Here is a 27,460-nt window from a genome sequence, read left to right as displayed (position 1 = left end):
GCTACATATATGTCTAGCTTTTTTCAATGACTGGAGATTATCTATGTTGCGAGAGGCTAGCTTTACATCATTTGTTTAAATGGAGCAAAGCACTACTGTTGTTCCAGTGAGTCTTACCTTTATCTGTTTGCTTCATTAGCATTATGTGAATTGGTTATTCTAGCAGCTGTTATATGGGCTGGACAAGCCTTTCAGCTAAAAGCAATCTAGAACATTGTAAGTACAACCAGGCCTAAGCAGCCTTAAACGAAGCAAAATGCTCATTTCTCTATGTAAGCTCAAAGACAAGTGATATCCAATCGCCATAAACTAACAGCTTTCGATCTAGCAACTTCAATCATTCTGAATCAATTTACCTTTCATTTCTTTAAAATGAAAGCCAACACCGGACAATTGGATAAGCTTTCGCAATTAAACCCTACAATCTGCAAAATTGTAAGCTAAGATTTTCTTAAAGATGCATGTATGTATTATTACATAAGTCTCGTTGTTTATCAACTGAAAACATATATGTATTACAAAAGACTAATGCTTTTATAGCTATTTTTTTTTTTCCAATGTTTTCTTGATGAAACTTTGTATTTTAAGCAAAAAGAAAATGATTCATGTGTGCTTAGAGTACATTAAGTTTACATCCTTTCTCAATATTAATTTATCTACAACGGACACTTTGATATATAATATAATTTTAAGAAATGTACTTGATCATAAAATATTTACTTTAACATTTCAAGCCAATTTATAATCGCTATTTTTTACAGACTTTTTTTTTATAATAATTATATGAACACATTTATATACGATTAGATATAGCAAAAGTATGTTCTAGCTTAAATACTAGATCCGAGAAGAGAAGTCAAATTATTACCCTAATATAGACATAAATAAAAGGCATATCTTGATAGTTAATATCTCTTACCTGCAGAGGACAAGGTATGCTTATCGTTTTTGTTACATTTGGAGAAATAGGAACATTAAAGATACGAATAGTTGGATGAATATAATAATCAAACTCGACATTTTGATTTGCGCTTGTATTTGATCCACATTTGTTAACAAAATCTGTCAATACGTTTTTTTGAGTTGAATTATTAGAGTCAATAGCAAGTGAAAATGGAAAAGTGAAATTTGTAATTCCGTGTGGATTAACATTGATATCATACACTTGACCATAGCCTATTCTGACATTATAAGGTGAAGGGTAGTATATCTAGGATGTTAAGATTGTTAGCACAGAACTGTTAATCATTCATTACAACTTACATCCGCTGCAATCTTTTCAAATTCCAAAGTTTCAAAGTTAGTATTATCTATTGATACTCCTAACTTATAAGAGACGCTCAATACATTATTGACGTATGTGACAACAGGTTGTTCTGTATAACCAATGACTTGAATAGTAGGCACTTTAAATAAACCAATGATAATACCAACGATGATAGCGATTATGACAATAATAATGAATATAATACAGGCAAACCATCTCATCCATTTAGGACAACAGGTTAAGCATCCACAGCATAACTTATCTACACAAGAACGTCTTTCTTTTTGAATTACAATAATCCTTTCTACATTATGAGGGTTTTGTGGATTTATATGATTTGGATCCAATAAAGGGTTTTCGATGTTACCGTATTGTGGGCTATTATTTGGGCTGCTCGTATATGGTCTTGAGCTAGTAGGATCATGATGTTGATCGTAGGATGGATAGGGTGGAGGTGAATAATCAGGCATATTATTCATAGGATATTGATCTGGCAAATATCCTTTTTTCTCGCCATGCTGTGGCACAGGGGATGGCGATCTTGTTTGCTCATTAAGATCATATTTTCCATTGTTGTTTGACATTGTGAAGAGTAATAAATAAAGAGTTTATACAGGTTTTTTCTGATTTATAATGGTTTGTATTTTTAGAAAACATTTATTTTGAGTTTGAAAAGTTAAGGAATTCTTGTCAGCGGACTCCTCTTGGACGGATCAGTACATAGTACTTTTCAACTATACTTTCTCTAATGAGTATACTAATCTGCTTCCTATAGCTTGAATTCATACTCATGACTTAAGGCTGTAGCTCAAAGTATAATGAATCAAAGGTAGAATGCCATATTTTCGATACCCCTTTTTTTTTTGGAATAATGTCAGACCAAATTTTTCGTAGGGTACAGCTGGGATATTTAGCCATGGTGCTACTGTTTTTCCATCCATTGCTTGGATGAGATTGATGTGGATAACCGCATCATTGGATGCATAGATTACTTTTTTTTATTGAAAAATGCCTTATATATATATAAAGAAAAAAGAAGAGTTAACTAATTTTTTTTTTTTTTTTTGATAACTGCTCTTTCATGTACATCAAAATTTCTTTCCTAAAGTTGCAAATTTCATGTTTTTTTATATATCTTCTATGAGGTTCCCTTAAATGTTCTGGTCGAATAGATCCCGTATCATCCCACTCTTCCATTATTTCTCTTGCTATTTAGAAAGCTGCTTTAGTCTTTATTATGAAAATGTCTAACTAAAACCTTTTTCAATTATTTCACCAACATAACATTTGAAAACCCTGCTACGACAAGCGCCATGGTTTGCGAGCATTGCTGACTTTACACTTGACTCACCAACTATAGTAAAGTTAAGATACAAATTTCGGCGCATTATACAGATCTTACTCTTTTCACATTAGTACGGTTAAGTGCTGATCTTCTATAAGCTTCACAACATTTAAGCAGCTAAGGAGAGAAATCTTCTAGCAATACTTTCATGCCATTTTTGGTATTTTTCATCCGTGATTATATGTAAGTACCCATATCGACTACACTTCTTCCTTTTCATCGTCTTCTGCTTCGGCGCCAATAGTTATATCTTTCTATATTTGGTTTTCTTCTTCTCTGGATACACCTTCTTCTCTTTTGTCTCTGCTGAATCTTGGTGTGAAGGTATACCAATTTTACTACTGCTTTTTTAATAGTGAGCAGACATATACTCACTATCTCGGTGGTAAAGTATAATTCGATATAGCTTAAAAGGAGATGCAAACAATTAAATAAGACACCAATTCCTCTCCTTTTTGAGAGCAGACCCATGGCATAATGTCAGTTTATTAAAGCACCATGATATCCTCTTTTATAGGACATATGCTTATGCATATTTTTGAACAGACATGGAAAAGAATGCTTATCTAATTAATACGTATATTGAGTTCATCCAGTAGAATGTAGTATAAATACAAAAAAAGAGCTATTTTTTAAGGAAAAAAAAAGTAGCAAACTATTTCGTATGTTGTAAAAAATAATAAATTTTTTAATATGAATACATATTAACCGTCTTTATACTTTTGCTTAACCTTACTTTATATATCTTTCTTTAATGGTAAAGGCGTACAAAGAAAGTGCTTAAACAAAGTATTCAGTCATTTCAAAAGTGAACGTCTTTAAACATCACCCTTCCATTTCTGGGTAGCCATAGAGAAAGTATTTATTTATTTTACCTATTAGGGCCAGGTTTGTTGAGATTGTCTTAATATATACATCCTATTTAAGTTTTCTGTCGTTCAACACCTCAGGTTTGTTTCTGTACTTTTCAAGAGAAACATTATTATTCCTTTAATCTGCAATTAGTGCATTGTAGGCTAAAAGACCTTTCTTGAAATTTACTTCTTAGAAATCGAGTACGAGAATTTAGTCTTTCAATAGCAAACAGCTCCTCACCAATAAGATACATAGGCTCAACTCTATGTTCATCAACAAGTCATTATCCATCTTTGTAAAAAAAAAATGCATACACATTTTGAATGTCTGTAAAATAAACTGTAAGCAGGAAAAAGAAAAAATAAGAATAAGAAACTGTCGCTTCATTTATATAAAAATAGTGCCAAGAGCTTTACAGATAATTACTAAACGGCAAGTATAAATAAAGATTCGAAATAATTCAAAATAAAAATTTATGTTGTTATTGATTTAATGGTACTTTTTTAAAACTGTGAGCTTCATAATATAATTATAAATGTTAAAACTTACGTTTCTCGTGTGAAATATGTATAAACAAGAATTATAACTAATCTGAATGTTACAAGGCATATTAGTGAAAAAGAAAATAAATCAAAGAAGGTTTTTAAAGAAAAATACACAGGAGGGTGTAACTACCGTTTGGGCAAAATTCGGCACTATTCGTTTTGGACACTGCATTTCAAATTCTTCAACGACATCAAAATTTAAAACTACAACTTTACTTTTTTGAATTGACTGTAGCTCACGGATGGATATATTAGTACATATAACCTCATTACTACCAATACTAAAAAAGCATTGTCGACTTTTCATTAAATCTGCTATTGGTGTCAATCCAAAAGGTTTTAATAAACTGATTACAATTCATCTTTACGCACAAATCTTCCAACCTCAACTGGAATATGGTCTTGCTATTAGCACTTTTACTTCCATTAACATCAACAAGCTTGAAGATGCTCAAATATATATATTTGAACAATTTTCGGTGTATCATCTCGTTCTTCTACCAAATTGATGCTGCAAATGACAAATTTGCCAACAATAAAAGAATGTGTTAATCTCTATCACTTTTTCGCTTTCCAAAGGCAGTTGTGCTAAATATTGTGTATGAGAGCTCAATGTTTCAAGACGAAATTGCTCTTCATCAACAATATAATCCATTGGTTCAGGCCTGCCATACTCATCGACGATAGAACCTTTTCCCATTTTCATACAAGGATTGAATGTTTGTTATCATGTGGTTTCTGATACCATTGTGAAAAAGAAATAAAAGGAAGACGAACACTTGGTGTGCTTTTACATATCCAAAGATGCCAAAACTTGTACTACAAAACATTCTTGGCAACAGGACATGCATCCGACATGTCAACGAAGACGAATTTACATCTCGAACAACATGAATTTTGTTCTCGCCATTAGATGCATTTGTTTTCCACTAAAGGCGAATTTACTTTTCGAAAAAAGTGCATGTAACATCCTTTATGAACTCAGTTTTCTATGTCATGATAGGATACCTCCACCGCCATTTTACCCGGGGGCAAATATCCTTTGAGTAGCTTCCATGATTATAACCAGTTCTTTACTTTTTCTATCTCTTTCTCTATCCTTTTTTTCCTTTGTTCCCTAAGAGTTTTTAGTTTCTTCAACATAATTTTATCTGACCCTAGCGATGCAATACCTTAAAATTAACGCGCTGAGTGACATTAAACGACCCGTTGTAAAATACCATCACTATCAGACAAATACATTTTAATTTTGCTTCTGGGTGATCAACCTTGCTTGATCCTTTTCTTACCTCTAGAACCACTGCGTAGCTGCCAGTCTCCTCTTCAAATCTGGAGGGAGAAGTTAATATAATGTATTTTTCAGCTTCAATGTTACTGATTTTATGTGATTTGAATGCTGGTAACGGAACGCCAAACAAAATAGTACTAAGACCTACGATACCGATTGCCAACGCTGACAGAGAATCTCTCGACTTGGCAGCACATTTGGACAGAACTGAAACACACAGCGAGTTTGTACAGTATAAGCTGCCTTTGACCTTCCTTGAAAAAACCTTTCCGTTTTTCGTTACTGATATACGGGGATGCGTCAGTCGTCGAAAGCAAAAAATTCAAGTCTCGGAAGTCAAGTTCTCATTGGTAACGCAAACGTTTGCTGCTTCGGAGTGAATGACCTCTTTCCACCGTCCACCGTATTTTTTAAATCCTTTGATGCGGGAACCGACTCCGGTTCCTCTGTCTCCAATGAACATGACCAATTTCTTCTTTGTTGAAGAATTATCTATTAAAGCGCGTTAGAACTCAATTATCTTCCATCATCCTGAGAAGTTACTACCAGAAGTTTGAGACAGTGCCTTTCGTTCCTTTGTGCATATTCGATGAGTGAATCTATGCTTCTGGATTTCACGAATAAATCTGAATGACCAACGATAAATGCTTGTCACAAGGAAAAAAAAAACATTAAAATATTCTACTTAATACTTGAGAGATGAAATTTTTGAAGTTTTATTTTAATAATATTATATGAAAAAAAATTGTTATCTTTGTCTAGGAGGAAGAGAAGCAGGGCTCTCATCAACATCATTGATGATGGCAACAGATCTCTTGATGGCGTCTTCCATTTTACTCAATGTATGCATACGCATACCAGACTTGATCTTGCTCATTTTCTGCTGATAGATGCTGTTAAACGAGTTGTGATATTTCAGAATATTTTCAAGGTATTCAGCAAGACAAAGGTTTTCTGCTTCATCAATATCGCAGCCATCTTCAACATTTGGAAAGTCATCAGAAAGTGGTTCAAACAAGGAAAAGCACAAAAAGAAAGGAATTCGTGTAATTCGACTTGTCAAGAAGATATGCTTGCAAAGCTTAGCAGTATCCGGACAGGAACAAGCACTGATGCAATTGTCAACTACTTTTACAATGTATTTGCCATCGTTGGTAAAGGAATCGCACGAAAAGTTCTAATAATAAAAAGAATTACTGCTTAATATACTAGTATGATATGCCAGACACTATAATACTTCAAATCATCACTAATGCTGGTGATATTGTTAGTGTCATATCATCTGTGGTTTTTATCAAGGCACGTTATGAGGGAGATGTGAAAAAGTTTATTCTTTAGTATCATCCTGAAAATATTACGGCTGTTTTCAAATATTTGTGGCCAACATTTATCGTTGGTCATTTAGATTTTTCGTAACGCGCTCATTGCGGACACTTAAAATTTCATCTTCTTTAAGTGTAGCTCATGGATGGTTGATGATAACCAGAAAAGGAGAAAAAGGACATTGCGTTTTTCTTGTATAACATTAAATTCTGTTTTTTACTCAGAAAAAAATACAAAATTTTTCATGTTAAAATATACCTCCTCAAATGTAAGAGTAATATGAGAATACACGTCTGGAACAATTGTGTGCATGTTGTAGAGTGGCAAGTCCCCAGCAACCGCTCTTTTCGTGCCATTAAGCAACGGTTAGGGTGAGAATTCCAGATTTCTGGATTTTTAAATCTGTACACAGTAGATCAGCAAGTTTTAACCTGACAGCGGAAGAAGGATACATTTCCATATGAGGAAAGAGTGCTTTTTTTTTTAAAAAAAAATGGCAAAACTTAATATGCCGTTTGATTTAGATGCAACAAATTGGTTTTTTTTTGTGACCAAGTTTCTTGGACTAATTAAAAAAACTCACCAAGTGAGATACGCGTGTCTCCTAATTTCGTTCTGGTATACAAAGAAACGCAAGGATTCTTCTGCTTTTTGATCAGTTTATGTGATCAGCATCACATGTTATTAAGAGCATTCAAATTATCTTATAAAGCTAAAGGGAAACAAGTATTGTATATTCTATTCCTTTGACTTGCTGCTGAAAGACACAATGCGCAAGAAATTACTGTCCGTGCATGTGATGTAAAGCGTTATTTGAAAGCGAAAATTGTGCAAATAGTTACTGAGTAGCACAATCATGGAGATTCAAAATTGAGGCTAAATATCAAGAATAGAGCGTTTTGTGGAAGAAAGGATATTAGGCATTGTCCTAATAAAAGTAGGAGAAGATTGTTCATTAATAAGTAAAATGAAAGCAGAATAGATATAACTTCAATAACTCTTGATCAGTACTTTGTGTCGATGATAAATACTCTTATTTTATCACGATAATTAACGGAGTAGACTAGTTTTGCTTCGTTTCGTTTCGTGTATAAAGCTTAAAATAAATTTGTAGTGATATAAAAAACAGTACTTGGCTTTTGAGTATTAGAAATATTTGATATGAAGAACACTATATGTATGATGACTAAATTAAATCTCTTTTGCTTATATAAGATTAAGAGGGTGTACGGATCAATAAGAGTAGCGGAGGCAATCATTAGTAGACACAATAAATATCACGATTAAAGCTTCATTTTATTCAAATAAGCATATTGAATATAAGGCCATGATCACACCTATTAAAGTCAGAACATATATCAATGACGTTTAAAAAAGGCCATGCTAAAGTCACTATGGATTTTATTCCCAAGCTCATATTATAGAAAGTAACAAAAAATAATATTAAATACAACAATGGTACTACTAATAATACTTTATCTGATTAAAACTATCTTCAACAGAATAAAGGAATTCTACAGAAATTAAAGAAAAGAAGCATAAAGGTTACATATTTAATGCACAGCTGATGATGAGAGATTGTTTCAAGCTTTTATTCTACAAATTGACAGGAAGAAGCCATAGAATTAATCTTGGAAATCAAGACTCATATAATGCCAGTGATTAAAATTCCTTTTTTCGATAACCAGTCTTTACTGTTATGCTTATATAAAAATAAGGAAATAAACTTGTGATTACATATCTAGCCTTTAATAAAATAGGTTTCTGATGAGCAAGGTTAGCATACCACAATGATCGCTTCACATTATCATCTTTCTATGTAACCAGACTGTCTGTTCCTAGAGAGAAAAATGTGCTATTAATATTTTTAAAATCTACCTCCGCCTCACGAAAAAAAAAGGAGGTAAACTTTCTCAAGTGGAAAAAATAATAATTTTTTTTTTTACGCAAAAAGGAACACGAATCTTTATTTTACCGTTTCGGCAATTTAGGTTCTTTTATTTGGGAAATAGAATTCATATTGTACGACAATGTACTTTTTAGCTTTTTTTTTTTTTTTGATCGAAAGTTTAATTAACAAGCAATACAAAAAAACTTTTTCCCTCCTTTTTTTTCGTTATTTTATTTTAAGGGGAAATGGGAAATAAATTAACCAAAGAACAACAGTCTTCAGATAATGAAAGCAAAGAAGGAAGTAGCAGTGAAACCAGTAAAGCAATGACCAAAGAAATCTTATCAGAGCTCAGGTCAAAAACTACAATCATTAAAGACACAACGATTGAATCAGGAAGAGAATTTCATACAGAAGAAACATCCACTTATTGGCTACCAAAGGATGATGAAGAACAACAAAGATTAACTGGAGTAAATAGAAAGATATGATTTAATATCAAATATTAAATAGTTTCTATAGCAACACTTTGCTGTCAAAGAATTATATGGAGGGTAAAACTAGCAATTGAATTTTATTTTAGGTATTAACTTTATTATAGAAGTAATTTGTTACCTAGTGTAGAAAAGGCTTTAGATTTTAATAGTGAGATATCTATCCTTGATATTGGATGTGGTTCGGGTATTTGGGTGATGGTAAATAAGAATTTTTTTCTTTTCTATTGGCATATCCCCTAAAATGTATAACATAGGATATGATTACTGATTATCCAAATTGTAAATATTATGGATGTGATATGGTGGATACGACCAACAAGAATATAAGATTACCGCAATTTGAGTTTGCTATTGGTAATGTACTCAAGGGACTTCCTTATGAAGATAACACGTTTGATCTTGTTCATATGAGATTATTCGTTTTTGCCTTACGTGAAGACCAATGGCCTATTGTCATTAAAGAACTTGTACGGGTAGCTAAGCCTGGATGTATTGTACAAGTGACTGAAGTGGATTTGAAGGTAAATAATTAACCTCTTGTACGCAAGTTAAACTTTTTTATTAGATGCCCAATGAAGACTTGGGTGCCTACCATAAACTTTTAGTTGCGAGTAATCAAATTTTTATTTATTCATTACTCATTTGTTCTAACCTTTATATCAAGTACATGCTGTTTGTGAACAAAGATCTCAAAATCCTCGCATAGCACTAGAATTAGAGAAAATGATGTTGGAAAATACGAATACAGAAGTACTTCAAACTGAATATAGAACATGTGTCATGAGTAAATCACAATGCTACTGAATTTGCTAGGGAAAATAACACATTTTACTAGATTGTCAATCAAGCACTGCAAAGAAATTCATTTGGGATTGGATTGAACTGTCAAAGGGCATGTTATCCCATATTGGACCTATACTAGGTTTGAATACAAATGAAGAACAAAAGGAATTTATACATGAACTCAGGCGTGACCTGAGTAATTTAGAATGTTTAGTTCATTTTAACGCGATTGCGGCTAAAAAGTTATAAAAAAAGAAAAGAAATTTCTATAATTTATAATCATAATTAATAAAAGTAAATAAGATAGCTTGTATGTGATACAAGTATTTTTTTTTTCATTTCATTTGGTACATAACATGCAAACTATTGAAAGCTTTGACTTTGTGTCTATTTACATTCTTTTTGTATTCATCCATCAACACATCTTCTTGAGCGTATGTTACACTAACTTGAAGCTGTCCAGATCTATACGACCAAACAAGGAAATTTTATGACGATTTAGAGTGATCCAAGCAATCTTTTTACATATGCTGTGTAAGCTTAATCAATTTGTATCATTAACAAATAGGATTCACATCAGTCTGCTGTTGCATATACTGAAGATTTATACACTCTAGGTCGCTCTATAAGTTGCAAGAATGTGTCTTTACTACCCCTTCTAATGAACAGATATTACATTTGAGTAAGTCGATTGAGGTAGCATCACCTAAATTCGTTTAAAGTTGGTATTCGTCTAGAACGTTCACGTTTTGTAACTCAGATTTCGAAACACGGGTTTTACCACTGCATCTGTCGTCAATGGTTAAATATTTAAGCCATAAAGATCATCGGCTTAAAACATTTTAAATTCCTGTCAGGGCAAGTCCAAGGGAGGTACATTTGTAGGATCATAAACACACGCATAGTCTCAAAAGATTCAATTCCCCTCTTTCTCTCACTCTCTCTTCTGAATAAAGTGAATATAGAGCAACAAGTAATTCAACCAAATCCGATTTATTAAAGTTTGAAACCACTGTGGATAGAGGCCACACCAAAAGTAAGATCTTTATAGCCCTGGCCAACGGTCTTGAATCCAGCATCACGAATGATTTGCGCAAATTCCTCTTGAGGAGGGAACTTGCGGATACTTTCTACAAGGTACTGATATGAGTCGCGATCACTAGCAATGATTTGACCTAATGCAGGAATCACATCAAACGAATAAATGTCATAGATCCTATATATACGAATGCATTTAGATGTGTTGTTATTCAAAATGATTTACATCTTTTACTTTCCAATCACTGGATTATCAACTTTGCTAAATTCAAGACACATAAAGCGACCTCCTTTCTTCAATACCCTGTAAGCCTCCTTGACAACCTTATCCACATGAGTACAGTTTCGAATACCAAAGGCAATCGTATAGACATCCACAGATTCATCAGGAATATCTGTTAAATTTTCTGCATTTTGTACCAAAAAGCTTGCCTGTTTCGCTAGACAAAAAGCCATTTCAGTACGCCATTGCTTTATTGTCCGATTAACTTACTGTGAGCATAAGGTGTTGTCTTGAATCTCTTTTCTCCTTCTCCAAGCATATGAGGATTGATATCCACCAATGTAACAGAAGCTGTGCTATCTTGATGTACATTCTTACAATAATCTAAAAATCGAAGTGCAATATCACCTATACAATAAGATGAGCGATCAAAAGAACACGAGCTGTATCAAATCTTCATACTTGCTATTTACCAGTTCCACCTGCAACATCCAATAACTTTGTGCCTGGACCAGGTGCCATGGTCCGAATAAATTCATCTTTCCAAATACGATGAATACCTAAGCTCATGGCGTCGTTCATCACATCGTATTTACTAGCAACGTTGGCAAATACATTGTGCACTATATATATTATTATTAGATATGTTTGTTCTTACGTCTACAGGCACTTACCAAGAGATTCTTTTTCTTCTTCTGCTACGTCCCGAAATCCAAAATGGGTTGTTTTGTTTTTTTGTTGATTTAATCGAGAAATGGTTGTAGAAAATAAAGCTCTTTTAGTATTTGTCTGTGCTATTGTTCTTCTTGTCAACAGACGGCTACTTGTATTGAAAACTAAACGTGACATAGTTAATGACAAGGTTGTTTCGTGCATCGCTTTCTTTTTTTTTTTTTTTTTTGGCAGGCTATTTTAATCTCCGTCATTTCATGATCATTCGTGACGTTTCTTTTACACAAGAAAGAACTGGAAAGGTGACTTCAATCTACATTGATAAATCGATCGAATGAGAGCTATCTGACAAGGTTGGTTTTTTCTTTAGTATTACGTTTTAGTCAAAGAACAAAGTGATTAAAAAAGTACTTTTAGAATTTATTTACTCATTGTCAATTTCTAAATAGATTTTATGTACTACTTCTTATTTTTGAACTGCGAAAAAAGACTTTTTTTTTTATTGCAAGATTAAAGTAAATGATTGAAGAGGGGATGTGTGCGTGTGTAAGTAATTAAAAAAAGTAAGCTAGTAAATAAGTTATATCTATTAATACAATATAAAGAATTATTGAGATTTAAGTTTGTTTGCGTTCAACGTCTGTCCTTCAATAGAACTTGAATCAAAAGCTTGACGTGCCATGACTTTATGATCATCACGTAAAGCCTTTTCATACTGTTCATCAGTCGGTTGACGGTGAGAGTTACCAAGTCGATCCCAAAAGGTAAAGTACTGTCCATAGTTATAGTTAAAGTAAACGTGATGAACAAAATGATGTGCACTTGTATTGATAATCTCAGAATGAGAAATAAATTCACCTTGACACAAGTTAGTTGTTGTACTTTTTTAGATTGTATATTTAATTACCATCGTGAATCATGACTGTCCAGAAGTTTACGAATCCAAATAAGCCAAGATAAAGATATTTATGCATTGGAATCATGAAGACATACAAATGATAAGGAAGAGATTGAAGAAAACCGTCACAAGGATTAAAAGCATGAGAAGCAAAAGGAGTAGGGATTACCCATTTGTGATGAAGCTAACGGATAATTAAGTATTTGTGATCAATAAAAGTAATACTTTTTACCTTGTGAAGGTATTTATAGACCTTAGGATGATGCATCCAACGATGAAACCAATAAATACCACCATCAGTGAAGAATAAAAAGGAAGGAATAGAGGCAAACAAGTAAAGCCAATCATAAGTAGTTTTTGGCATACCACCATATAATAATGATTTGCCAAAGACTTCACCACTAAAAAAAGGAAGTGTAAATACTATGAGATGTTAGTTTTGCGGTAAATAAAAATAGAGTTATTTTACATGTCATCCAAGGCATGGCACTCAGTGCACATTCAATTTCCATTCTAATTTGGTTCTTCAAGAACTTTGGGTGTTTCATATAGTCATGATCAAATACAAAATAATAAGAAAGACTTGCTGTAATTAAATAAAGCAAGTAACCAAAAGTCACAGTGATAATATAAATAGAGAGATTCACTCGCCAAAAGTCATCACGAGGCCAAGCAGAAATGACATGTCCAGCAACACTTTTTGTACAAGACGGCCACAGTTTAGCATAAAGTGTGTCAAAGACAAACTGGTCCGAGTAATATAGCACTGTGTCCATCTTTTTTTTTTACAGTTGTTATTAGGGACAACGCAAAATAAAAAAAAAATAAAAAAAAAGAGGAAAAAGGGTCCCCTTTTTATTTTGTGCTCAATCTTTTAAACACAGAGACAAAACACGTACAATAAAATCTGTATATCAGTCCGCTATAGTTTTATTTGCTAAATCATACCACTTGTTTTATTAAGAAATGAGTTGATCTTTTTTTTTCTTGTAGGCTTGATCAGTTACTGTTATTTAATGTTGTATCTCGGCAAAAATTTTTACTGCATCAAACTTTATTTTTTTTCTTTCTTTCTTTCTTTTTACTTCAACAGACTAGGAAAATCAACTCGAGTGTAAAGCATGATTGTTTTTCCCATCTACACTTATGGATAAATGATCTATTCATTGTAACCAAGCTTTGTAATTTATCCTTATTTCCATCCACTTTAGCAAGGGATTTAGTTGATTTTTATGTTTTCATAATACAGTCCTATGTATTATAGATGCTACAGTATATAAACAGTGACAATGACATAAGCATTAGTGCACTGTAAAAGTTTACATGTGTTACATAAGTTTAAATTTTTTACTTTTTTTTTTTTTTTTTTGTCTCTGATTACTGCTGTCTAAATTTTTTATTTTTATTCCAACTCTTTTCTTTTTCTCATTTTTCTTTCTCACACTTTTATATACATTATGCCAAGTTCTACTGAACCTATAGTTGAAAGTATTCATGTTTATCCAATCAAATCATGTCATTCTATTGAGTTAAAGGAATGTAAAGTGGGAAATTTGGGTATTGAACATGATAGAAGATTTATGATTGTTGAAGCCGAAACAAACAAGACGATCACTCAAAGGTAAGAATAAAAATAACCGAAAAATACGGCAGAAAGATCATTTCTTTATTAGGAAATATGCTTCTTTATCCATCTTATATCCTTTGGTAAATCCCGAGACCAACACCTTGACACTATCAGCTCAAGGACAAGACCCACTTTCCTTACCTCTCACACAAGATTTATCCAAGCTACCGAAACGCAGTGTGAGTCTCTGGAAGGATACATTGACCGTCTATGATTTAGGTGATGAAGCCTCACGCTGGCTGACCCAATTCCTGGTCAATCACCGTCAATCTGACCAAGAAAACAGTCATAATCCAGATGATCCTGTCAAGGACGATGACCCAATCCCCGAAGCTCGATTGGTCACCTTGGAGGATCCAGAACACAAAGTCTATTCAAGACCTGCTCATCCTAACTTACCTGGTATCCATTCACCTTTTGCAGATTGGTCTCCGATCTCGTTCGGCTTCACGGCCAGTTTGGAGCATGTAAATCAGGGATTGATAGAAACAGGGATTAGTAAAGGAAATCAGATTCCTATGTCTCGATTTAGGAATAATATCACTATAAGTGGAACAGTGCCTTGGGAAGAGGATCAGTGGCTGGTTGTAAGGTAATCGTGTTGTTGCTGTTGAGAAATTGATCTTGTTGACATGAATAATAGAATTGGACAAGTGACTTTATATATTATTCAACCTATTGCTCGTTGCACTGGTAAATGATGTAAAAAATAAGTCTGCTTTTTTTAAAACAAAGGAATTCTAGTTCCAGGCATTGATCAAGACACAGGCAAGAAAGATGCTTGGGATGGAAAAGGACCTACGGACTATTTGAAAATCCGTCGTCAATTTAAAGATGAGCCAGGCCAAGGTCAATTTTGCTGCGATGTTGTTCCGTTGACATCAGGAAAGATTTGTGTGGGAGATACAATTCAAGTATTAGAACGTATACCAAAAGAGTACCAACAATTTCCTATTTGATTTTCCCCCCCCCCTTCAGAAAAAACTAAAAAAAAAAACAAGAAAGGATACAATTGTTTTACGCGAATTTTTCTTCTTTCATACATTTTAACAAGTTATCATGTTCCTTGTCAATCATTTGAGTTTACAGTAGTTGTAAACTTGCTTGATTCTGATAAATGGTTTTATTTGTGATGCTCCAAGTATATTTTCCTATGAACGCGTGAGAAGCAGTACTTTTTTTAAATTCTTGTTCATTCCTTGCTTTAAGCTAATCTTAAAGAAAACCCGTTATAAAACAAAAAAGAAACACAGAATACGATTGCGCTTGTATTATAAATTCATTGGCAGCATTGGCGTTAATTATTGAACGCGTCAAAGTTGAATGACGATAGGTGACTTTTTGTGAAACAACCGGATTATAATTCAATTGGAAGTCTTGAATTTATGAATGTCAACTATACAATTCTTTTCAAGCGCCAAACCATCAAGAAATGGAAAAGTTCGATTGCTATTTATAGTTAGAATACTCAGCATTTTTCTTAGAGAACCTGAACCGAGGAATTATTCTTACATCAACAATGGTTGCTCTTTAGGTTGAGGTGTTGCAGTCGTGATTGTTTCAAAAAAAAAAAAAAAAAAAAAAAAAACTCCGTAGGATTCATTCAAGGTATAAAACATAGGAATAAGATCAGTGGTATCTGGAGAAGCTTAGTGTTATTGTTTATAAAATATATCTTCATTATTTGATAGAACATATAGCTTGTATGAAAAAATGCGTAAGAAAAAGTGTAGTTTCATGATCGTTGTGTGGCTGTACAGTATTATTGTTTTTCCCATCCCCAGTATTTCTTTCTCCGGATATAAACAAAGATACCGCTGCTGGTGACATGATGACGATTTTATGCCAAGAGAGCACTCATATCAACTCATATAAGCTTACTATTACGCGTCATATTCTCTAGTTATTTCATGCCTTTATAAACAAAGACGACTCGTTTTGATAAATACATCAACTAGAAAGAAAGAAAACGCAAAACAAAAGCGGTGTTTTACTTGTAACAAATGTTGAGTAAGCTTATTAATCATCATTAATCATCATATCGAACCCATCATGATTTAAGTAACAGGCTACGTATGTACGCGTGTCGATCATTTTACAGCAAACATAATTCAAAGTACCAGCCACTTTAGAACATTATTGTGCGACACAGGTTCCGTTTTACAATGTGTGATATCACCTGGGTTGAACAAAAAAAAAAAAAGGTCCTGTAAACTCAAAAAAAGCAATCTATTTTCTTGTCTTTGTTTCTAAAAGATAATGGAAACTTAAAGAAACAAAGACGGGTAAACTGTTTGTTAAAGAAAGGAACTCATTACGCAATTTTTAAACGAGTGGGTTGTCTTTGTAAAACAATTTTTCCGATTTTTGTCCTCCAGCCTCGGCTTTAACGTGGTACATTGTTTATGTTTAGTTAAAATAAACAAATTTTTGCAAGGAAAACACGTTTATTATCAAAAAATCCAAAAGAGGGGAGGGGAGAGGATATTCTTTATCACATTTTTGTCTTGTCAAAAATTTAGCCCTACCTCCCTTTATATCAACAAAGAGAGAAAAAAAGGAAGGGGTGATGATTACTTTCTCATTCTTCTTTCCGATCAGATATAAAAACGTACCTCTACTTTTTCTCTCTCTTTTTTTTCCGTTCTTTCAAGCAAAATGCACTGTTTTTTTATCCTTTTTTTATTCTTTACGACTGTTTTCACCTTGCCACTAGAAATTGAATCTTATCAAACCAGCATAAAAGCAAATACACTTTCAGACCAAGAAACTGAAGCTTATCTAAATGCAGTTGAACATTATGAAAATATAGTGGACGCAGTACTTTCATCTGAAAGCGAAGAACTTTTGATTGATCTAAGTCATGTACCAAAAACATCACTTCACAGATCATTAAAGATACAAGCTAATGCATTGGGCATTCATAATATTACTTGTAAGTTCCGTAACTATTAGCAATCATTGCGCGTACTGAATTTATCCTAGACCCACAAGTGATAAAAATGCCAATGATCATTGGTAAACATGTTCATGAGATGAACGCCAAAATATATCAATCAATCGAACCCACTATAAAACTCTATTGGCATACAGTTTCCAATGATCTCTCTTCACTCAATGGTATCTTTGCACAAGAGCTATTAGAGGAAATTGATAATTATGACTTGTTAAACAAGGTCAGACAAGATATCAATGCCATCTCACCATCATCGTCTTCCTGGATGAAGCATTGGATCATAAACTTATTTTCAAATCGAATCATTGTTTTGGATTACGAAATGTTGGAATTGGATTTCTTAAGAGACTATATATCAAATATCAAAACAAGTTTATTACTAGAGCTCCATCTACAATTCATGGATTTTTATACAAAAATGCAAACAGACATGATCGATCAACTCTCAGATTACTACTCATCTTAAAATATTACTAATGACGCGTGTATATAATGTGTATATTGAAATAAAAGAAAAAAAAATTGTATGATCAGGTACAAAATGAAGAACAATAGATTCCTTTTTAAGAATTTCAAATTTCCTTTCTTGAGCTTACAAGAAAAAAAAAAGATTGGAGCATTTTGTTAAATTATTCCTCAGCCCTTGTATAAAGAATTAAAATGATCCCATCATAAAAGTTATTGTTAAAAATACAGTCTAAATTGGGATGTGGATGATGTAAAAAAAAAAGTGAATTTAGTGTTTCTTGGTTAAAAATCTCAGCTAATGCCGGATATGGTATTTCCTAAAATGATAGTTGATAATGGCTCAACATCTTCCAGTTGCAAGTTCCACCCTGCCAACGCTAAGAATATTACAACATCTTTTCGTACGATTCCCTATAAACTACATGACATGAACGAATGTTTTCAACTTTTCAGTGCACATCTCACTTTTTCTCAAGGTGATGTGTGTTTAGTCTTTTCAACTGTTTCCTTTTGTCAACGACATGGATCTCTTTCTACTCAGCTGCTGTGTTCTCTCGATTATTTCACATGCCTACTGGAGATTTTCCATCGACAGACTTCCTTTCATCAACAAAAAACCGGTTACCAGTGCAATGCCGCAGTTTGCTTCCCTCAAAGAAAAAGACTCGACCTCAACCAGTATGTTTAGTTGAACATAAGCTGGTACTTGATTCATACTACTCTCAGACGCGTGTCTCCTTTTATAATTTATAATAAAACAAACTACTGAATTTATTTCAACTATCAAAAATTAAAAGTTTCTTATTTTTTCCAAACATTTTTTACACAGCCAATGGACAAATACTCGATCTATCTGCTATTTGACTACTGAATAGTATTTCTATGCATAACACGCTGCTAAAGACATCTCCAGACGCCTGTTTAGATAATCTTGGGAATCTCGATCAGAAAACCACTGAATTTAAAAAAATACTATATTGGTAGATGTACACTTCCTCTACCCGGTCAAGTACTCTGGCTATATGGTAATGATAAGTTGAATGCTTCATTAGTTGATGATGTCAGGTCGTATAGACGTACTCTTTTGTTCAGTTCAAAGAAAGAGCTGCATGTGGTGAAGGTTTGTGAAGTGAAGTGAAGTGAAAAAAAAAAAAAAAAAAAAAAAAAGATTCGATATTAATTATTGATTACCAGTTTATCATTGACAGTAATAACCTCAGGCATAGTGATTTTTAGAGAGCAAAGATTACAACTAACTACTTTTATTTTTACAAATAGATGACCTGACCTTTTTGAAATTTTTTATATTCTAAGAAGCACAATCACTTTTGTATTATTCATTTGCTTATTTGGCTATTTACATCACTCTGGCTCTATGTCTTCAATCAGAAAGTACAAACACTGTTAAAATTTTTGGTTGAGATGGCCAAGAATATAATCTAGGTCACGATGAGCACAAGTGCCACAAGATATTCCATGCTCAACAAGTAATTTCCTCCTCTCATAATGATTCACCGAGTTCTTACTCTCATCTTCTTTTGGCCCGCAATTTCTTCAGTTAGATATCCACATGATAACAATACTACCTTTCATAATATCACTCAATCTTCTACATGTACATTTTCATTAATATTAAATAGTGTTTGCTTTATCGAAATTTGAATAAATACATCTTTTACAAAAAAAAGTGTATGATTTGAGCAACACTTTCGCTCGAAGTCGTTGTATTACACCAGTCATGCTACTCATTTGCAACTACTCCACGTGTATGTTTCCTGATGAAAAACTGTATAATACAACACTATCATTTTAGATGAATTACATACTTTATGTTCCTAACAAATATGAAAGCCTTTATTGTTATTATATTCATGAAATTTTTAAGCTACTTTACTGAACTTGAACTTGTCTGGACAATTAAGGTGTAATGGCACCTTGTGTCCCTTTAAGACCGGATATGAACAGAAAAAATAGGATACGCAAGAAACGAGGGTATTCAAATTTAATTCGGAAATCCAATATTAAATGATGCTTAAGAGAACTTAATGACATCAAAATTTCTTGTTTTTTCTTGTCTTTTTTTTTTTTCTTGTAACAAATGACATTTGGAACTGATTTGAAGGTTTGTTTATTGCGTGTATATTTCCGTAACTCACTTTTTTAAAAGGACCAGGTTCCTTCCATCTTGGACTATCTTGGTGAAGGCATCGCTTCACTTGCACAGTTCCGAGCTTTCATTAAAGAAAAGAGCCATATTGAGCGTGAGTATGCTCAAAAGCTTGAAAACTTGACAAGAAAATATAAGCCAAATATCAAGCAACAACAAAAAGATGAATGGAGCTCTGAAGATAATGTTAATACAGGGTAATGATACAAATAATAATTCTATATATTATGCTAATAATAATTACGTAGGACAACATCCGCTGCCTGGATTCAGCTACTAGAACAAACATCACGTATAGCAAAGAATAGAATAGCAGTAGCTGATCAAACGAATCAAACAGTAGTAGATACCCTAAGAGACGTGATTGGCAGAAAAGAAGAACTAAGAAAGAAGGTACATACAAATACAATGAAAATCAATTTAGGGTCATTAAAAATTATTCAAAGCAAACCATGTTTTATCAAAAATTAAAAAATGAAAGAGACAGGACATTTTCCGAAAAGGACAAAGGAAAGCAGTTATATGATGACGCATGCTCAGAAATAGAAAACTTGAAGACAAAATTAGCCAAGACAAGTGACCAAGAAAAGATACAAAAACAGTTAGAGACTGCTTATTTAGAATGCGATAACAAGAAAAACGTGTACTTGTTGGCCATTGATGTTGCAAATGCAGAAAGAGCCAAGTATTTTGAACAGGATCTTCCAGCTTTGGCAGATGTAATGATTTAATTTGATACAATATATTGAATGTGACTAAATCATAAAAACATATAGCAATTGGAAGAGTTAGATGCAGAACGCATTGAATGCCTAAGAAACATACTAAAGCAATATATTCACATTGAAACAAAGTCACTATCTAATATTCAGCAATGTCACAATGACACATTAAATTTTGTAGAGAAACTAGATCCAGTCATTGAGTCTGGTATATTCACTCGAAAGGCACTAGATATGGATTCAAATGAGCGTGCGGCCAATGTGACATTTAGTTTTATGCCATGGAATGGTGGCACTAATGCTGCAGAGACTATTATTGACAGAGTAAGTGTAGAAAACAGATTGTATCAACTTTTATAAACTCAACATATATAGGATGATCATTTGGTGACGAATGACGCGGCCATTATCTTTTTAAACAATAAATTGATAAAGAACCGCAAAAGATATGACGCTTTAGAAGAAGAAGTATCCAAGAAATCCACAGAGTTAAACCAATTAACATCATTAGTAACATCCATACAAAATAAAGAAACAGCAGATTATGACAAACAAAAAGAGGTAGTGCAGTATAGATAAAGGATTAAGTATATTAAGTACTATTGTATAGAAATTACTGGATTTGATAACAGATTTAACACTAGTCTCAACAGAGCAAGTAAAAGTAAAGAGCGAGATCGATCTTATTATTCAACATATTGGAGATGACGGATTAAGGGCACAAAACCACGATTTCAAATCATCCTCTTTTACTATACCAACCACATGCGATTATTGTAATAATACGATTTGGGGATTATCCAACAAGGGATTTACATGTCGAGGTACTTGCTAAATAATATAATTGCACCAAAATACTTATCATGAGAAATAGCTTGTGGCTTTAATTGCCACGCAAAGTGTGAAATGAAAGTGGCGCCCAATTGCAGTAAAACAAAAGGACAAGTCAACCCACAACCTATCTCTATCACTCGATCACAAAGCAAGGCAACCTTTCAAGGTTCACCCAATCAATCCTCTCTCATACCAACCTCCGAGTCAACGCTCACACCATCACCAACTAACAGCAACTCTGCCTTTTTATCACCTAAACTACCATCGTCCTCTATTTACGAAGAACAGCCAACAAACGATGAAGAGCATGCTGATATCCGCTGCCTGTACAGTTATGATGCACAAAATGAAGACGAATTAAGTATACAAGAAGGAGATACATTAATAACCTTAGAGCCTGATGATGGCTCAGGTTGGATCAAGGCTCGTCGAGGACATTGTGTAGGTCTAGTGCCTGCAACCTATGTGGAACATCTCTTTGAGACAGTCGTTGCTATCTATGACTTTGAAGCAAGTAATCCAGAGGAACTTCACCTAAAGGAGGGAGACATAGTTACAGTGATAAAAAAGGATGATTCTGGATGGTGGGAAGGTAGTTTGAATGGAAAAGTAGGTATCTTTCCTGCAAATTATGTTCAATAAAAAAAAAATGAACGGAAGTTAAAAACAGGTGTTGACACTTTTTTTATAATTTTTGAAAAAACGCGTTACTTCTTTTTTTATACTTTTTTTTTTTTCACAAAAAATGGCAAAAGAATCAATGCAAATCCATAAAAAGCCAAAACTTCAACAAACAAAGTAATAACAATTATATAGTGAAGACAACGATTTAATTTATATGTAATAGGCTAAACTTTTTTATTACAAAAAAGCCAGCTAATGATACAGCACCTGTCAACAATAAAAAAAGAAAGCTTGTAATACACGCAAAAAATAAAAGCATTCAAGATCTTTATTTTTCTTAACTCTTTTTCTTTTTATTGCCATAGGAATCATCCATTACAGACGAGTAAAAATCTAACAAAAGTTGAAAAAGAGCTCTTACTTATGTATTTTATATAACGCAGTCAACAGATCATGCCACCACCCAAACTTTCACCTATCGAATTGATTTACAGTGAGCAAGAGATCTGGACCCGTCTCGAGATTCGTGAATTTCTGTTCCGCTTTGGGCACCTTTACGAGTTTGACAGTCGCTTCCTGGGGCCTTTACAAAACGTACAGGGAGACTGGCGTATGAAACGATTTGGCGGTATGATCGTTTGGCGATGCTTGTACTTGCTGAGTACGCGGTCATTTGAACTGTCAGCAAATACAAAACAACTTGTAAAAACCATGATGCATAACTGGATGGAAGAGAGAGATATTTTGGATCTTTATGATCGACCCGAGGAGCAGAACCAAGCGTTTGCTGAGGTGTTGCAATTGGAGGGGATGACTGCGTCAAGATGGCAAGATGTTGTAGAGTTGGTCAGAGAAGCCAATGAAGAGGATGTGCCCGATATCAAGGGAAATAAGGTTATACAGGAAGATGAGCTCAAGATCACCCTGAAGCTTTTAGGGTTGCTCCTATTTGAAGAAGGTGCGCGACAGTCGTTTATAGGCATATCAAAAGAAAGAGAGGCTGAGCATAAAAGAGAGGTTAAAGAATATCATATACAGGAATCAAGTAATAAGTCTAGACGAAAGATATTATCCAATAAGGTCCATCAGTTACAATCTTTAAAGAGAAAAGAAAATGAAATGAAGGAGGTCAAGCGTCAGTTAGAAGAGTTGGAAACGCTCATTCGTGATGAATGTGCTACATTTCACTCTAAAAAACTTGAATTCATTCGACAGGCACTGAAATCAAACAAACGCATGCAACCCGCTGGTCGTGATAAGCTGGGAAATGAATATTGGATGTTTAATGACTTGATGGATCAAGCCTGCAGAAATAGCGAGCCATACTGGGCGTACGGTATCATTGTAATTGGACCAGGCTATGAGGGACATGAAATCAAATGGTGGGCTGTTGAGGGAAAAAAAGAAATGGAAAAGCTGGGTAAATGGCTGAAATGGCATCACGATCAAGAGGTAAAATCATTGATTGAATCCATTCATCAACGTGTAGACTATCTAAATTCGCTTGAATGGTCTGTCTATGGTGAAGGCTTCTTTTCGTAATTCTTTTCGCTCCTTAATGTATGCATGAAAAAGAAGAAGAAAGAGGGCCCTGATTTTGCATAAAGGAAGAAGTATACTGTCAAAAGCATCTCTGTTTCCTCCCTTTTATCTCCCTTTCCCCCCCTCCTATATAAAATAACCATCTTTTAATTGGAAACGCATCACCTCTTTCCTTCCTCCCCTTCCTTCTCCTAAGCCTTTTTTGTTCTGTTTCCCCTCTCTCACGCACACTCTCTCAATATCCCCTTTTGAAGCTTTTTTTTGAAAGCAAAAGAGCATTAAAATAATATTATTATCATTTTCTTTTTTTTCTTTACAACAAAAAATTATAATAACTCTAATAATAAAACATGCAAGCCGTAGTACCAAATACCCAGCATTATTCACCTTCTAAGAACACACACAGTCGTCGTACATCATTAGCAGCAACCAGTACACGATCTACCAAATCTGCAAAAGACAGAAGACGCAGCTCTGGAGCACTCTCGAGTCATTCACAACATAAGTCAAAGAAATACATTGGCGACTACAGTGTAGGCAAGACATTAGGCAAGGGCGCCTCAGGTCGCGTCAAACTGGGTGTGTGTAGGACGACCGGAAGACAGGTCGCCATCAAAATCATTAGCAAATCACATTTAGCAGCTAATCCAGCCATTGAAAAAGCTGTACGACGAGAGATTGCGATTATGAAATTGATTCATCATCCCAATGTAATGTCGCTGATCGATGTTATTGATGACCCAGCTTCTTCCGACCTGTAAGCTTTTCCCTCACTAGATGCGTGTCTTAATAGCTTTCCGTGTAGATATCTTATATTGGAATATGTTGAAGGTGGAGAATTGTTTGAATATCTTGTAAGTAAAGGTCGATTGGATGAAGCAGAAGCAAGACATCACTTTCAGCAAATCATACTAGGCTTAGATTATTGTCACCATCATCTGATTTGGTAAAGAGAAGAGGGCATACATGTGCTGCCTTTTATTTAACGTGTAAATCGTTAGTCACAGAGATTTAAAACCAGAGAATCTATTGTTGGATTCAAATCATAATATCAAAATTGCTGATTTCGGTATGGCTTCACTTCAACCCCTCGGTTCTTTATTAGAAACGAGTTGTGGATCTCCCCACTATGCAAGTCCGGAAATTGTTGCTGTAAGAAAAAAAAGCATGCTTCTTCTCCCTCCCCTCAAGTCTAATTTTGATTTGTAGGGCATGCCTTACCATGGTTCTTCTTGTGATATTTGGTCTTGTGGTGTCATTTTGTTTGCGTTGTTGACAGGTCATTTACCATTCGATGATGAAAACATTCGTCAATTATTAAGAAAAGTAAAGTCTGGTAAATATGTGATGCCTGACAATATTTCAAAATCTGCTCAAGATTTAATTCGACGTATTTTGGTGATTGATCCTTCTAAAAGACTGACTGTAAGCTTTGTCCCTTTTCCTTCTCCTTGTAACTCATTACGTCTTAGTTAAAACAAATCATGGAGCATCCATGGTTTAAAGAAACAAAGCCTTCAAATTTGAGTGCATTGCCTGTACCACCTACTGATATAGGCCAGCCAGTCTCAATGGCTTCAGAAATTGATGATAGATTATTGGAGACCATTAAGTTTTTATGGGGAGAATCTGATAATCAAGTGATTGTGAATGCGCTTTTACAAAAGGAGTAAAATTTTCCCTTAAATCCCTTTTAATTGTTTGCTCATGTTTTTTAATAGACACAATATGCAAAAAGTGGTTTACGTATTACTTAAACAGCATTCTGAAAAATATTGGCAAGCGGATCATGGTGATGAAGTAGATGATGAAATGATAGGTAGAAATCACTATTCATTTTTTGAAATCATTAACTTTTCCTTCTCATAGATCCTTCCCCTCTTCCTCGTCAACATAAAGCATTAGATTATCGCATGGAAAGAGATAGACGCTGTTTGTCTATGGTAGGAAAGCCTGTGGCTCCTTGGGCACAAGAAGACAGTTTACATCAACAATCCATCAACAGTACAGGATCAGAAAATATGAAAAAAAGTGAAACATTTTACGCAAAATTTGTGAAAAAGGCCCTTCATCGTCCAAGTAAAGATGCAAACAAGTAAGAAGCGACTTATAAAGTATAGATCAGGGACTTATTCCATTCATGCAGGGAACCCGCTCTTACAAGCCATAATAAAACAACCGTCGTGGGTACATTAAGGAGAAAGAGTCTATTTAGTCACAAAACTATTCGTGATGATAATAGCCAAGCAAAGAAACCAATTTCTGTAAATACCAAGCGACTTTCCCTTCGTATCCCCAAGACATCCACAGCAAGTCCAAAGAAATTTGGATTCACACTTGATACCAATGGGAAAGGCAATAATAACAATACTGATCATAGAAAGGAATTGAGCTCTTCAATATCTACTGAAGTACCTCCAGCTCTTTCAAATGGTAGTACCATAAGTAGCAGTAGTACTATTAGCACATCAAACTCTAGTTATGTTAAAGAATCGAAAGTTAAGAAATCACCTATTAGACAAGGCAGCCAAGGCTCTGTCGAACCGAAATCAATTCATCGCCCAGCCACTCCCAGTTTGCTCTCTAATAGTTCCACTATTGTTTCTTCGCCTATTGAAGCACCTAAACCTTCATGGTTTCAGCAGCTTTTCTTTTTTAAGCAACCTAAAGTATGCTCAATTGTTGTTCACAGTACAAACTCTGCTAATATTCTAGATACATTGCAAGAGCTAATGAATAAGGTTTGCTGATATACGACATGATACGTATAAAGCTAACTGATTCACATGATAGACAACAGAAACAAAGTTTTATAAAAAGAGCGATAAAGCAGGCGTTCTACGTCGAAAGATTGAAATTAAGACGAAACCAAGCCAAGGTATAAATGAAAATAAATATAAAATTTGATTTTTAATAACGAGTTTAAAGGAGTAAAAGCAAGACAAGTGAAATGTAAAATTGAATTAATTGTGTCAGAATCAGATTGCATTGTACAATTTATACAGCAGCAAGGAGATGGCGTACTTTTAAATATAACAATACAACAAGTACAAAAGGACATATTAAAAGTATATCCTGAAACAAAACGTTCTTCTTCTTCATGTACTTTGGTTGAACAACAATAAAAGCCTTTTTTTTTTTGGTTTTCTTTTTTTGCTTTTTTTTTTTTCTTATTTTTTTGTTTTTTAATTAAGAAACAATCTTGATTCAATCATTGAAATATCAGGCACACCTAATTCAGTCTAGAAAATATTGAATGAGTATTTATAATATTTCATTTATTTCGCTATTTTACCCTATCCACTGTTTGTCTTTGGAATCTGTCTGCTGTCCTTGGTTTTTTGACATTAACACAATCAAAGAATCCACATTTCTATTGTCAACTGTCATTTCTAATGCATTCACAAAGCATAACTTACATTAGACCAAACTGATTTACATTCCCAACAAAACGTAAAACCACAAAAAGTACAATCCACTTTGTTACATCCTTCGTCTCTATTGATCATAATAGAACAACTAGGACATCGTTGGCTATGAATAGACCATAAGCATCTCTTTCTTTATTCTCCTTGCTATTCAGTTACCTATTCTCCAAGGCCCAAGCTAATGTTTGTATCAAATCATGATCCTTGTTTGAATAAATCAAATAGTTCATATTTTCTTCACACGTTCTGTTTATATGTGCTTCATAACCACACTGTAAACAAAACAATAGGCTGCAAGATGGACATGTAATGTTTGAGAAAAATGAAATGTGATCAAATTGTATCTTTCTCCAAGTGTCTGGTCTCACATCCAACATTAAAATCATCCTTGATACTTCTTGTGCTTTTTGTTTTAAATCCATACGCAAGAGTTGTTCTACCACTTGATGATGCACTTCTACTAAAGT

At 33.9% G+C, this 27,460-nt stretch overlaps 11 protein-coding genes across 11 annotated transcripts; 7 read left to right on the top strand and 4 right to left on the bottom strand.

Moving 5' to 3' along the window:
• Positions 1-830: 830 nt before the first annotated feature.
• Positions 831-1,851, bottom strand: RO3G_07372 (uncharacterized protein; the record flags this gene model as incomplete). Its single annotated transcript, XM_067661962.1, has 3 exons — positions 831-869; positions 920-1,210; positions 1,264-1,851. 3 exons carry the CDS (start codon positions 1,849-1,851, stop codon positions 831-833), a joined length of 918 nt encoding a protein of 305 aa, XP_067518063.1.
• A 3,511-nt stretch (positions 1,852-5,362) lies between these two features.
• Positions 5,363-5,680, top strand: RO3G_07371 (uncharacterized protein; the record flags this gene model as incomplete). The annotated part of the gene is made up of 1 exon (XM_067661961.1): positions 5,363-5,680. One exon carries the CDS (start codon positions 5,363-5,365, stop codon positions 5,678-5,680), a length of 318 nt encoding a protein of 105 aa, XP_067518062.1.
• A 368-nt stretch (positions 5,681-6,048) lies between these two features.
• Positions 6,049-6,577, bottom strand: RO3G_07370 (uncharacterized protein; the record flags this gene model as incomplete). The annotated part of the gene is made up of 2 exons (XM_067661960.1): positions 6,049-6,477; positions 6,551-6,577. 2 exons carry the CDS (start codon positions 6,575-6,577, stop codon positions 6,049-6,051), a joined length of 456 nt encoding a protein of 151 aa, XP_067518061.1.
• A 2,263-nt stretch (positions 6,578-8,840) lies between these two features.
• On the top strand, positions 8,841-9,717 carry RO3G_07369 (uncharacterized protein; the record flags this gene model as incomplete). The annotated part of the gene is made up of 5 exons (XM_067661959.1): positions 8,841-8,987; positions 9,037-9,068; positions 9,161-9,209; positions 9,266-9,532; positions 9,577-9,717. The coding sequence occupies 5 exons, from the start codon at positions 8,841-8,843 to the stop codon at positions 9,715-9,717; spliced, it is 636 nt and encodes a 211-aa protein (XP_067518060.1).
• A 1,073-nt stretch (positions 9,718-10,790) lies between these two features.
• RO3G_07368 (uncharacterized protein) lies at positions 10,791-11,904 on the bottom strand (the record flags this gene model as incomplete). The annotated part of the gene is made up of 5 exons (XM_067661958.1): positions 10,791-11,010; positions 11,068-11,272; positions 11,326-11,463; positions 11,529-11,678; positions 11,730-11,904. 5 exons carry the CDS (start codon positions 11,902-11,904, stop codon positions 10,791-10,793), a joined length of 888 nt encoding a protein of 295 aa, XP_067518059.1.
• A 430-nt stretch (positions 11,905-12,334) lies between these two features.
• RO3G_07367 (uncharacterized protein) lies at positions 12,335-13,401 on the bottom strand (the record flags this gene model as incomplete). The annotated part of the gene is made up of 4 exons (XM_067661957.1): positions 12,335-12,585; positions 12,635-12,809; positions 12,858-13,048; positions 13,095-13,401. The coding sequence occupies 4 exons, from the start codon at positions 13,399-13,401 to the stop codon at positions 12,335-12,337; spliced, it is 924 nt and encodes a 307-aa protein (XP_067518058.1).
• Positions 13,402-14,082: 681 nt separating this feature from the next.
• RO3G_07366 (uncharacterized protein) lies at positions 14,083-15,211 on the top strand (the record flags this gene model as incomplete). The annotated part of the gene is made up of 4 exons (XM_067661956.1): positions 14,083-14,246; positions 14,299-14,844; positions 14,896-14,945; positions 14,997-15,211. The coding sequence occupies 4 exons, from the start codon at positions 14,083-14,085 to the stop codon at positions 15,209-15,211; spliced, it is 975 nt and encodes a 324-aa protein (XP_067518057.1).
• Positions 15,212-17,254: 2,043 nt separating this feature from the next.
• Positions 17,255-17,674, top strand: RO3G_07365 (uncharacterized protein; the record flags this gene model as incomplete). Its single annotated transcript, XM_067661955.1, has 1 exon — positions 17,255-17,674. The coding sequence occupies one exon, from the start codon at positions 17,255-17,257 to the stop codon at positions 17,672-17,674; it is 420 nt and encodes a 139-aa protein (XP_067518056.1).
• A 2,100-nt stretch (positions 17,675-19,774) lies between these two features.
• On the top strand, positions 19,775-22,041 carry RO3G_07364 (uncharacterized protein; the record flags this gene model as incomplete). The annotated part of the gene is made up of 8 exons (XM_067661954.1): positions 19,775-19,798; positions 19,844-20,040; positions 20,092-20,236; positions 20,347-20,562; positions 20,716-20,889; positions 20,941-21,075; positions 21,176-21,389; positions 21,440-22,041. The coding sequence occupies 8 exons, from the start codon at positions 19,775-19,777 to the stop codon at positions 22,039-22,041; spliced, it is 1,707 nt and encodes a 568-aa protein (XP_067518055.1).
• A 435-nt stretch (positions 22,042-22,476) lies between these two features.
• On the top strand, positions 22,477-23,565 carry RO3G_07363 (uncharacterized protein; the record flags this gene model as incomplete). The annotated part of the gene is made up of 1 exon (XM_067661953.1): positions 22,477-23,565. The coding sequence occupies one exon, from the start codon at positions 22,477-22,479 to the stop codon at positions 23,563-23,565; it is 1,089 nt and encodes a 362-aa protein (XP_067518054.1).
• A 350-nt stretch (positions 23,566-23,915) lies between these two features.
• RO3G_07362 (uncharacterized protein) lies at positions 23,916-26,315 on the top strand (the record flags this gene model as incomplete). Its single annotated transcript, XM_067661952.1, has 8 exons — positions 23,916-24,322; positions 24,371-24,511; positions 24,567-24,717; positions 24,775-24,990; positions 25,038-25,234; positions 25,287-25,384; positions 25,435-25,660; positions 25,808-26,315. 8 exons carry the CDS (start codon positions 23,916-23,918, stop codon positions 26,313-26,315), a joined length of 1,944 nt encoding a protein of 647 aa, XP_067518053.1.
• Positions 26,316-27,460: the final 1,145 nt, after the last annotated feature.

This window comes from Rhizopus delemar, genomic scaffold (assembly GCF_000149305.1).
Source record: "Rhizopus delemar RA 99-880 supercont3.5 genomic scaffold, whole genome shotgun sequence".
Lineage (NCBI taxonomy): Eukaryota > Fungi > Mucoromycota > Mucoromycetes > Mucorales > Rhizopodaceae > Rhizopus > Rhizopus delemar.
This window is presented reverse-complemented; position numbering and strand designations above follow the sequence as displayed.